Below are 11,564 nucleotides of genomic sequence, written 5' to 3' on the forward strand. Positions count from 1 at the left end.
GCTGTTCATTCAGCGCATTCAGTCCGCGCAGGACATGCTATTTCCGCCGCCTTTGCAACTTTCGCAGAAGTAAAATATCTATTTAAGTAAAAACAAAAGAAGGAATCTGGAACACACAAGGAAAATGGTAGAGGCAGATTTGTCTTTGATGGAAAGCGAACCAGATATGCAGGTGTGTAAAGAGAAAGTACATTTGTAATTTTTATTTTACCGTCCCAGTTAGCGTACTTGGCTCAGCTAGTGTTGTTACAGTACAGTTCTAATACTGCTACAAGTATAGTGTACATGGTATTGCCGTGCTTATGTGTGTATGTATAAAATGGTGTGTGTGTTTGAATTATTAGACAAAGTGATGGCTGTGGAACGCATTTGTTTTTCGGTAAAGATTTGTTAAGTGCACTAGAATATCTTACTGTTTGGGGCGTTGACTCGAACAGAGAAAAGCATATGTCATCAATGCTGCGGTAACACGGAGGTACATGTTACAATGAAGAGGTCAACTGGTCACCTGAAGGGAGTGCTGGAAAGACATTTGAACAGCTTCCTGTAGTCGACCTCTTTGCAGCTACATTCCATCCTAATGAAAAATAATTCATATACCGCACCAGGTTCTAGAAGATGCCGAACACAACACACGAACACACATTACAAAATGAGTTATCTGTTAAGTATATTTTTTATATAGAAAGTCTTTAATGTGTTTCTGAGAATTCTTTTTATATGCATATGCTATAAGAGCGCTGGCCAGAAATTCCAAAGTATGGGTCCAAATACTTCAAAAGAGCACTTGCCAAAGGTGGAAAGGGAGAACTTAAGAATTCTGAAAAGATGGGCATCATAAGATCTCAACAGTTGGGCTGGTTGATACTGTTAAATAAAAGTGGATAGGTAGTCAAGAAAAGTACCACATTGTAGGCACTGAAAAAACAAAGGGAGCCAACTTGTACTCTATGTGTGCCATAACTGGAAGCCAGTGAAGTATCCTGAGCAGCATAGTGGAGGAAGTATAACATGGTCAGAGCAGAACAATGCAGGCAGCATATTTCTGAACCTGCTGGTTTGTTCAGCTGCACATCAGGTAAGCCAGTGAGAACTGCATTGCAATAATCTTCTCAGAAGAGAATGAGCAACACTGCAAGTTTGTTGGACAAGTTGAGAGACAGATGCTTGCAAATCTTTCCAGGATGTCAGAGGTGGAAGTTTAATACTTTACAAAGCTGGTTGATGCAGAGGCATAGTCAGGTGAGCATCAAAGCACACTTTTAGGTTATGTATGGAATCAGAAAATATAGTCAGGTAATTAAAAATTGTGATCTAAAAGATATTCAGCCGTTGCAGTGTGTACTTTGTACTGGTCAGCATGACTTCACTTTTACCAATGCTAACATAATATACTTATTATTTTGTAGTCCACTTTGGACTCCATCATGCAATTCTACATATACCGTAAGGAATTAGTATGTTTCCAGCTATGTCAGCTTGTTATGTTCATTGTTTTTCAGACCACATTGGACTCCATTATGCAGGAGCTTATTGATGAGGTATCACTAGGTTTATGTTTTGAGGTGCACAGGTCTTGCAAAATTGGCACTTTCTTCCTGGCAGACACAGATAAAGAGTAAGTGGATGTATGTATAAATCAACTCTCATTTTTGAAATTTAATGCCATTGTTACTATTATGTATATCAGTTTTATTGATATTGGATGGCTCATTTGTAAAGTTCAGAGATGTGAAGGCAACTTTAATAAATAAAACGAGTTTGTAAAAGAAATGGGAAATCTGAATAGCATGCTGACAGCATATTAGTGGTGGTAGAGAGTGTTATGCTGTCTGAATAGAGGAAAGTCACCTAACAGTGACAGCATCCCAGCTGAGCTGCTCGACCCTTACTGTGACTGTGTCAAAGAATCTGGGAATGCAAAAAATACCGCAAGGAATAGACTCGATCACTAGTTATACCCCTTATAAAGAAAGAAAATAGTAAACAGTCTACAGAAAAAAAGACTACAGAACCATAAGCATAATCAGCCACCTAAGCAAAGTAATATTAAAAGTAATCCAGAATAACATCAATACTTTCATAGAAAAACTGCTGGCAAAAAGAACAGTTTCAGACAACACAGGAGCATAGTTGCAAAGATCTTCACTGTCACATTCTGATAGAAAAATCAGCATGATCTTTTTCACAACTTTATTGACTTTAAAAAGACATTTGACAGTCTGTCACAAGTGACTGCAGTATGTGATGAGAAAAATCAACATCAGAAAGGACCTCATTCAAGTTATTGAAATGTTTAACAAGCTCAAGAAGCACAGTAATACTGCATAAGCAAATGGGAGTTTTCTTTCACACAACAGTGGATGTCTGTTATATCATGTACTGTTTAACATCATTTTGGACAATGTTATTATACAAGTCACTTGTATTTCCAGTCTTGCTGAATAGATGTGATACGTGGACTCTACTTTCTGATACAAAAAGAGAAAATATAGGCATTCAACACCAAGTGTCCGAGAAGATTTCTCTGAATCTCCTACATGGAATGCAAAACCAATGATTTTGTTTGTAACATGGTTGCCACCCTAGAGGGCCACCTGGAACTCCTTACAACTCTGAAGCAGCAAAAGCTGGTCAGGCTCATGGGTGTGACCCAGAATGACTCAGAGACCATCATTCAGTAGTGGACATTTCGGCATTTTGGTGGACAGCAGAATTGGCTTGCAGAAGAATGTAAAGGAGTGGACTGGTCATTCTATACAGGACCAGACCAACACAGGCCTCAATCCAATCAGTGAACATCACTTAATAGCCATATAAAAGAAGCTATCAGAGATGAAATTGTGATCATGGTTAACATCCCTGATCTTCAGGTTGATAATAAAATACTTATTGCCAAATAAATTATTAACTCATCACCAAGGTCTTGAACTGCAGATAATGAAAATACTGTCGCATATATAGTTCCATCAGGCTGCTATCTCCTACAGAGTTGATATTCTGTGTCTAAATAAACATTTTGACACCAATTTTTTTCTGCACCTTCCACACGTTTGCCACATTCTGATAGATGAAGAGAAATCTCCCTCCCACAAAATCAGGCCACCACTGTTTTCTTACACACAACAGTAGCGGCCTTAGTGTGTTTTCCTTTTTTATTTTTCTTGAATCGACCCAAAAGTGGCAATGGGAACAAAGGAATCTTGACACGCAGACATTGAAAAGAGGCATTAAGTGTGTTAAATTATTGTCAAACCCATCTATAGAGTTTGTATAGTTAAGTATTTGCTTTAATGATATTAGCATGTTTTCATTTTTTTTTTTTTTTTTGCAGATCAGCCCAAAAGTACTGTGAGTTTATTTCTGTCATTTTTGTAATAGTTATTATTTTCATAACCATTCTGTGCTTGTTGAGCAAAATAAGTGGAATATTTACCATATTTTAGTATTAAAATACCAGAACAGCTACAGCTACTGTATTTTCTAAAGTTGTTGAGCACAACGTTTGACTGTTTCACTTAAATTTATGTATATTTGATCTATTGATGCAAATTTTGTGTTAAGTTCAGAAGATTTTTCTTTTCAAAAGACTGCATGTGTGATTTTTTGTTGAAAATAAGCTGGTTACCAAAGTACCTTAGAGAAAACAAAAGAATAAAACAGTTTCACAGCTTTTCTGTAAGAAAGGTGTTTATTTTTGCAGGTCTTATTGACAAACCAGGTCTTGATGTTCTGGGTCAAGCACCCACAAAGAAAAATTTTGAGTGTGTATGTCCCAGTTGCCAACGCCATTTGGCAGCCTCACGATTTGCACCTCATTTGGAAAAGTGCATGGGAATGGGCCGGAACAGCTCACGCATTGCAAGCCGCAGGTAAAGCTTATGCTATATTTGGTGGGGCCATTTCTGCCTAAAATGTGAAATTGATGTTTTATTATTTTTATTAATGATATAGTTATTGAAAGGGGAAAAAATTGTTTCAGAATTGCCAACAATACAAAAAGAGACAGTGATGACAGTGCAGGAGATGATGAAAATGACAATGATTGGAATTATCCCTCGGAAAATAAAAAAGGTTTAAAGATGTTTTCTTTTTTTACTGTGAAAGTAATGCATTTTTAAAATGTAATTTATTTTTGTCATAAATATTGCTTATTATGAGGTGCTTTTAATAATTTCTTTTTATATTATCTAGCAGTTGTAGGCAGTTTTTTAATCTCCTTTTAATCCACAAAAAACTTGTGGGGAAAGAGTTTTATCGCTCTGGTTTGAATTCCTTTTCATGTCTGCTTGTTTTTCTTTGGTATCTGCCTCATGTCCTCATTTTTATGGCGACAGTTATGCTGCATCATTTATTAGATTAAAATTTTTTTTTAATATATAAAAGCATTCCTAGTAGCATATTCTCTAAAGACCTTTTTTCTATTTTAGTGAAACGGCTAAGGAGGGAAAAGGGAGCTAACTCACCACGAAACAGGCGAGCAGGCAGAATAAAAAATGGTATGGCAAATTGCTCATGCATTGTGTAAAAAGGAAATAATGTCCATATGTGTGTTTGTGTGCATGAGGAGTTTGAGCATGTGGATGATTAATTTCTCAAACCTCATCACCTCCAAAAAATTTAACAAGTTGACAGGTGAGGTTTCATATATTGATCAAATTTTTCTCTTTAGAACCTTGCTAGTTGAATGACAAATAAGCAGCATCACAACTTTATCTAAAGGGAAACCTGCGCAGTTTTATAAGTTTGGCAAATGCTTAGGAAAAAATGCTGGACACAGATTTTGCTGAGAGCTGACTTGGTAAATCCATTGTCTAAGGACTGATGAAAAAAAGTGCTTTGGAAGCAAAAGCAAAGGCATTGTCTTCATTTCTTTTTTCTGTCCTTCAGGAACAATGAACAGTACTCAAACAAAACAAAACGTGGTTCATAGTTGCTTGATAAATGCTAACCATGTACAGTTAATGTGAGATTATTTTATTGATTGGTAGGAGTCGCTGGACATGCAAATGCAGCCAATGGTCCCACATCATCACAGGAAAGTCTGGAGTCTTTACCAGAAGTTCCTGTTCCTAACTATGAGAACATGACAATAGGTGAGGACTGTCTACCTGGATGGTTTGTTACGGTCATGAAATTTAAAGGACTAGTGGGGTGCAGTTTTTTTTTCTGATGAGTTACGACACCTACCCACCCACCCTCAGACCTCAGTAGGTGTTGTAAACCTCAGCCCTCATACTATTCTCTAGTCTATGATTGTGTCAATGGGTAAAGTTGAAGAAGAAATAAACTTTTAAGTAAATTCTCACTTTTATATGGTGATATGGATCCCCTCCCTCCTCCTTCCAGCTGCCTTAGGATGATAGACTAGGCCGTTACTGGGTCAGTGCTCAAGGGGAGGTAATCAACCGGGAAGGCCTCACCTCACTTTTTTTTCCCAAGTTCGTTCTTTGCAAGGAAGTGAGTTCTACAACTAGTAGTTAGTAGTAGCGTAACTCCTATGGTCATTCCATCAGGTAAGTATCAAAGAAAGAAACAACTTTAAGTTTTTTTATCTATAGGTAGTTTGAAAATGTGTCACTTTCTGTTTCAAGTTCAATTGGGTGCATACGCATCCTACCATACACTATTATGCATTGTTTTTCAGAGGACAGGAAAGCACTGCTTCTAAGTGTGAGTGTATTTCTTCATTCACATGATGTAGTGAGTGAATGGGAATGTAGCCTATTGCCCCTTTGGCATCCAAAGCACGGAATATCTTCGGTTGGCAGGGCATTCAGACTCCTTATTTTCCATCATAAGTTGCCTGTTAATCATCAGTAGATGACAAAGAGCAAATTTCCAGTGTCAGTGAGTCCCATATGAAGATACTTTTTGTTGATGTTTAATCACCAGCGTCCAGACAGAAATCTCAAGCAGCGCAAAATTAATGGAGATAGTGTTTTTGAACTGATTGGGCATTTCAGTTGTTGGCCCTTTTTGAAATTAATCTTATGATTTACCTAGTATCCATCAAGGCAACTTAAATTTAGCTATAAATAGGTAGTGAATGATGCAGGAAAGAAAGATCTCATGGGCAATGATCCCAAAACTGGCAGATGGCAGACAGACAGTGGTGGAAAATCAGTTTCCTGCTTGCCCAGGCTCAGGTCCAATGTATAGTCCCCTAGAAAGTATGTTGTATATTGTGAGACTGAAAACTGACATAGCTTAATCAGCTACTCTTTGGTTTTGGTAAGTGTTGATGCTGATTGTAAGTAGATCAACATTCCTGTTTGAATATAATGATGTTCTGTATCTTTTTATGAATTTGATTTTAACCAGTTTGTACTAGTTTTTAAGATCGGAATATAACTGGAGTGATTTTATTATTTAAATAACCATTTTCTCAGTCATAACCTTGGATGAAGCAAGGTAAAAACCCAGAGTTATAAAACTCATGGAGCATATGCCGAATTTCTCAGCTGTCTCTGGTCTTATCACGAAAATACTGCTTAACAGTCTGTCATAATAAATAATAAAAATTAGTTTTTTCTGTGCTTTTAGAAAGATCCTCTGTACTCTGTGTAAAAAAAAAATTCAACCTTTGTTTTTTTACATTATTTTTTTGTTGCTAGTTTTTTTTTTTCCATATTTCAGACATGTGGGGTGATATCAGAACATACCAAAAAGATGTGCACGAGGTAAGCAGACTTTTTAGTTTCAGTCTTGTGGTAAATTGTGTTTGCATTTATCATAAAATACTGACATTTTCTTAGGTAAGTGGTAATACTGTTTACATTTCAGGTAACCAAGTAATAAAACTGTAAGATGAAAATAATTTTAAAATATCCCTTTAGTTCTTTGGCTTTGCATTCTCTTGCCATACCTCTCACACTGTCACAGATAGATACATATGCTCAAATACATATGATATTTCAAGCTTTGCATTTTTATTGCACTCATAAAGAATGGTTTGGCAAAATGTTTTTGAGGTTTCTGATCTTTTCATTTTAGGTCTGTACGTTGTCCTCAGCATACTGATGAACAACGTCGACAAGTTCGGCATTTCCTTTTGAGGCAAAAGTAAATATTTGCATGCATACATATAGATGATATGAAATTCTGAAATTACCTACATTTATTTTAAAATACTGTTGAATTTTTAAAAGTTGTTTGTATTTTTAGACAGTATTCAGCTAGACTAAGAATTGGCTGTTTATTTATGTGATTGTTAATAACAAAGGATTTCGCTGCTTAAAGATGTTTATGTTTTATTTGATTTTCTGGTTGATAAACTTAGGTACTAATGTAGATATTTCTGTTTTAGTCGACATGCTCCAGATATAGAAGATGTGCACATTGATATCGACACCTGTGATGACGCAGAGACACAGTCATTAAGGGAATCTTTGCAATGGGAAGCATCGTCAAATTCATCACCAGCAGATTCTACGTCCACAAACAACAGTAAGCTGATAGATGCATTTGTGTGAATGTATTTTTCATATCTGTGTGCGTGCATGTTTTTGTGTTTTCATTTTTTTGGTGGGGCATGCAAGGAAAAATAAAATGGTCAATCTGCAACTTGCAGCTTCCTCATTCATGATTAAAAATAATAATTTCTTTGTTTTATGTCATCTTAATCAGAATCTCTATTCAAAATAACCAAAGGGCAGTTTTTAAAATGGTAGCTTATATTCTTCCTTGAATCGTAGGATGCCCTTTATGTCAAATAAGATTAATTTTAATACTTATTTCAGGCACAACTAGCACAAACAAACGTCCAGCAAAAAACTCCAAACCTGGTGGTGGCAGCAAAAATAAGAAACAAAAGATGCCATCGAACAAAAGTAATTCCTCTGCTTCCAGCAAAGACTCAGCCTCCACCAGTCTGTATGATTTCACAAGTTGAAGGTAGATATAGAAATTAGTAGTTCTTGCTGGCCTCTCATGCTTGTTGTCAGTAAAGGAAGTTTGCTATTGGTTTTAAGAGGTCATGGATACTTGCTGGTAACAAAAGTGATTTTTAAGAGGTGGGGGTTGGGGAGCACTCTCGAGAGTTGAGAGTAAGACATTTGATTTCAGTGGTGCTCAAGAAGAAAGGAACAAAAGATGAGATTGTGAAAGAAGACTCTAATGTGGTAATGGGTTTACATAAGCAGTGATGGAAACAGAAATAAATGGTCTTCGTGTATTCTTGAATTTGTGTATCAGATGGCCATCAGTTTCTTTTTAATTGGTGCTTGCTGATATGAGTTTGTGTTCAAGCAACATAGTTTTTGTACATCATGTATGGTAACAAAAAATATGTATAGATGTTGAAAGCCCCTTTGGGTTAAAACATTTCCATTTTTAAATTAAAAGTTTTGTATGCACAAAAGTATAAGCTGAAGAACTCACTGTGTCCCATTACCTTGTGCAGAAATTTGCGCCCATGCACCAGTACACACACGCATCTCTTTTCAATCCTTTGTGCACATGCTTCTGTGCATATTATAGACCATTCAAACATTCTGAGTGTAATAAAAAAATCGCTTCATATCTTGGTCCTGTAAGTCATAATTGCAGATATTTGCATTATTTATGGAACATGTTTGGATGTCTGTGATGACCATTATGGCTATTTGCTTATATTATCAGTCCTGTGACAGAAATTGAAAAACTTATTTATGGTTGATCTACTGTACAGTCTGTACTCGTCAGAATCAGCACAATAGCTTTCAGTCCCTCCATTGAGGGTAGTTCCGTTAGTTCACCACAGAAAGATACCGTACAATATTGGGTGGTATTATTTATTACATGGGAAAAATGGCCATATGCTAGTTGTACCTCAGTCCAACTGTTTTAGGTTTACTCAGAACAAAAAAATAAAACTACCAATCATCCAATATTTGATGTATTTATTTTTTATTATTTTTCTTGCCATCCATTGTCAATAAAAAAAGAAATGCATCCAGTTGTTTGGCAGTTTGCATCATCATATAACGTCTTACAAATACCCCATGTTTTGTTTGTATGACAGCTCCTATCAGGTGTGTGTAACTTCTTAACCATAGAATTGTGTCCATTATTTGGTGTAGTTGCCAATGATTCATGCTGTAGAATGGTACTTTTGATAAGCATTCAACATACCATTCCTGTCATGTGCTTAGAGCTTGGTAATGAAGCAAATGTGACTGCCATTCATCCTATTCTTAGTTTTGTAGACAAAAATTAGAGATGTGTATTGCCCCACATCAAACATGAACAAGAAGGGATTAAGGCAGGAAACTTTGTATTAATTGCAGCTTCACATGATTCTGCTGCAATTTGCTTAAAGATTGTGATTTTTGTCAAGATGTAGAATGCCTTAATGTTTCAGAAGCGCAGATAGATAAGCACCACAATAATAAGTAACAGCATAACCAGTCAATAAACACCATCGTTGGACTACTTTTCATTAAAAAGGTATCAATACAAAATGGTTCTTGAGATGGCGTATTAATTCGCTTCTTTCACGTCAAAATTCCATATTTTCAGGGCAACTTGTGTATCAGCCATGAATTAATTGGTTCTGGCATCACATACAGCTTCAGGCCCAAATGGATATTTGAACAGCAAGGAATACTCACTGCTTTTATTTAATCATGTTTTAATGACACTGGAAGAAAAAAATATACATGCACATACAAATTGTCTGAATGCGTTATTCCTGCTTTACATGTTGGCAGTAAAAAGTTTAAATGAAATAAAAACATAATAAATGAGGGAAAGACAGAATTACAATTCCTTTCAATCAGCATTTAAATTATGAAGAGTAACTTGCCAAAGCCAGCTGTCATTGACACATTTCAAAGATAACTGCATTTATGGCTAGGTAACAGTTCACACACTGAAAGACTTTTTTTTAAAGAAAATGTACAACACACAACTCTGCTCTACAAAAACAATTTGTTTTTCTATATTTAAAACTATAATTTTATATGCATAAAATCTTAAAGTGCACATTCACATGCCTTTCCATGGTGGCAACAAATTAGAACTTTTGAAGGCTGATCAAATTTTCTATGTAATTAAGTTCAGATAAAAATATTCAAAAACATATTTTCAATGCTCTAATTTTCCAAGTGACTAATGTGTACAGTTAATTTTCCTCTTGTTTCTTATTATTCAGTCACATGGTTTGCACATAACACGCTTTTTTAATATTATGTTAATTTCTTTGTCAGTTTGTTTTCCTTTAATAAATCTTCACCCAACTAGCTTCACAATGTACATATTTTTTTTTATCAATTGTTATCTAAAGCAGCCAACAAAATATCTTTTAAGGCTTCCAAAGAATCAATCTAACTTTGATACACCTTCAACATAAATATTTCAATTTCCAAACATCTCATAAACATTTATGGTAGATGTATCCCTGCAGAAATCAATTGCCTTTATGCATGCTCTTTTCCTGCTATTCTAGTAAATTTCTTGAAAGGTGAAATTTGACCTAGAGGAGGGAGGTGAGACTACTTGATTAGCCAGATGGAAGCAATTGGTGAAGACTGATCATTAGTGGGCACCCTATTTGTCTCTCGACCTCTTCCATTCTTTCCCATTACAGCAGTTAAAGACAGCTTTCACTAACACCATTTCTGATACAGAAAATAAAAATTCAATTATTCATCGACATGCAGTCCTCACGTTTCAGGAAACAAAAAAATCACTTTTGGTCTGTAGAGTGCTAAGTGTGACCTGGATAAATCCTCAAGCAGTAGTTAAACCACAACATAAAATGCCAACATATTGAGTCATGGCATCAAAGTGAACACTTCTACAGAATCAGTTTGTGTCCAAACAGTTAACGTTGGGCTATTACCTTAATATGTTTCATGCTATCAACCTCAGGTGACATGTTTGTGAATTATTGACGGTACGATGGCAAAAGACACATTGTTGTCCTCTCCCCATCTGTTATTGGCTGACAAAGAGGACAGGGAGTCCGTAAACTACAGTGGATGCTCCAACCAGGTACCTCATCAAGCAGGCACTGCGGGCATTGGAGACAAGAAGTGGCAAAGGTTTGTAAGTCCCAACTTCATTCTTCTTATTTAAATATGGCTCAAGAAGTGTGGAAAGGAATCTGTCAATGTCACGGTCTGTCACATCCCATAATGTTCCCACAACAGAAGGACTGCACAGAGAAAATAGAATGTAGTCAACTATCACAGGAAGGTCATTTTTAACCTAAATTAAACCAAATAGTTTCTTTTAATTACACTGGACTTTGCTATTATTTTACTGCTGTTTGGTCTTTACTTTGTTTTCCTACAATCTGCCTTTGCCAAGAATTAGTACATTTCTTATGTAAATGTAAACTTGCGATTCTATGTGACAAACACGCAAAAGTAAGAGATTGCAGCTCACACAGGACTTAGTGAAAAATTCTGTCATATCAGTCTATGGCCAGGGTTTTACTTTTGGATAATTAGCCTGGGCAACTTTTTCATATCAAGTGGACGTGAATGTTTTTTACCAATGCCTCTAGTTTATCTTGGCAACATTGGAAACTTCTTTTCTATAAACTATTCTTTGTGTTAATTAGAAACACCAAGGGT

At 35.9% G+C, this 11,564-nt stretch overlaps 1 protein-coding gene across 4 annotated transcripts; it reads left to right on the plus strand.

The window, feature by feature from the left end:
- LOC112556468 (ataxin-7-like protein 3) lies at positions 1-9,654 on the plus strand. 4 transcript variants are annotated; one of them, XM_025225505.1, is made up of 13 exons: positions 34-172; positions 1,068-1,242; positions 1,503-1,628; positions 3,335-3,351; positions 3,704-3,872; positions 3,983-4,073; positions 4,429-4,499; positions 4,992-5,096; positions 5,648-5,673; positions 6,640-6,683; positions 6,997-7,065; positions 7,310-7,449; positions 7,743-9,654. In XM_025225505.1, the coding sequence occupies exons 5-13, from the start codon at positions 3,728-3,730 to the stop codon at positions 7,892-7,894; spliced, it is 843 nt and encodes a 280-aa protein (XP_025081290.1). In that variant the 5' UTR covers positions 34-172; positions 1,068-1,242; positions 1,503-1,628; positions 3,335-3,351; positions 3,704-3,727; the 3' UTR covers positions 7,895-9,654. The 4 variants fall into 4 exon arrangements, with proteins under 4 accessions (XP_025081287.1, XP_025081290.1, XP_025081286.1 ...); XM_025225501.1 differs by having other exon boundaries at positions 1,503-1,618; positions 3,983-4,074; positions 4,431-4,499; XM_025225503.1 differs by having other exon boundaries at positions 45-172; positions 1,184-1,242; positions 1,503-1,618; positions 3,983-4,074; positions 4,431-4,499.
- Positions 9,655-11,564: the final 1,910 nt, after the last annotated feature.

This window comes from Pomacea canaliculata, linkage group LG2 (assembly GCF_003073045.1).
Source record: "Pomacea canaliculata isolate SZHN2017 linkage group LG2, ASM307304v1, whole genome shotgun sequence".
Taxonomy (NCBI): domain Eukaryota; kingdom Metazoa; phylum Mollusca; class Gastropoda; order Architaenioglossa; family Ampullariidae; genus Pomacea; species Pomacea canaliculata.

Coding starts and splice junctions, on each gene's coding strand:
- LOC112556468 (XM_025225501.1), top strand. CDS start 1,123: ATGAGCAACACTGCAAGTTTGTTGGACAAGTTGAGAGACAGATGCTTG. Junction 1,243..1,502: donor TGATGCAGAGGCATAGTCAG/GTGAGCATCAAA, acceptor ATTGTTTTTCAG/ACCACATTGGACTCCATTAT. Junction 5,674..6,639: donor GGAAAGCACTGCTTCTAAGT/GTGAGTGTATTT, acceptor TCCATATTTCAG/ACATGTGGGGTGATATCAGA.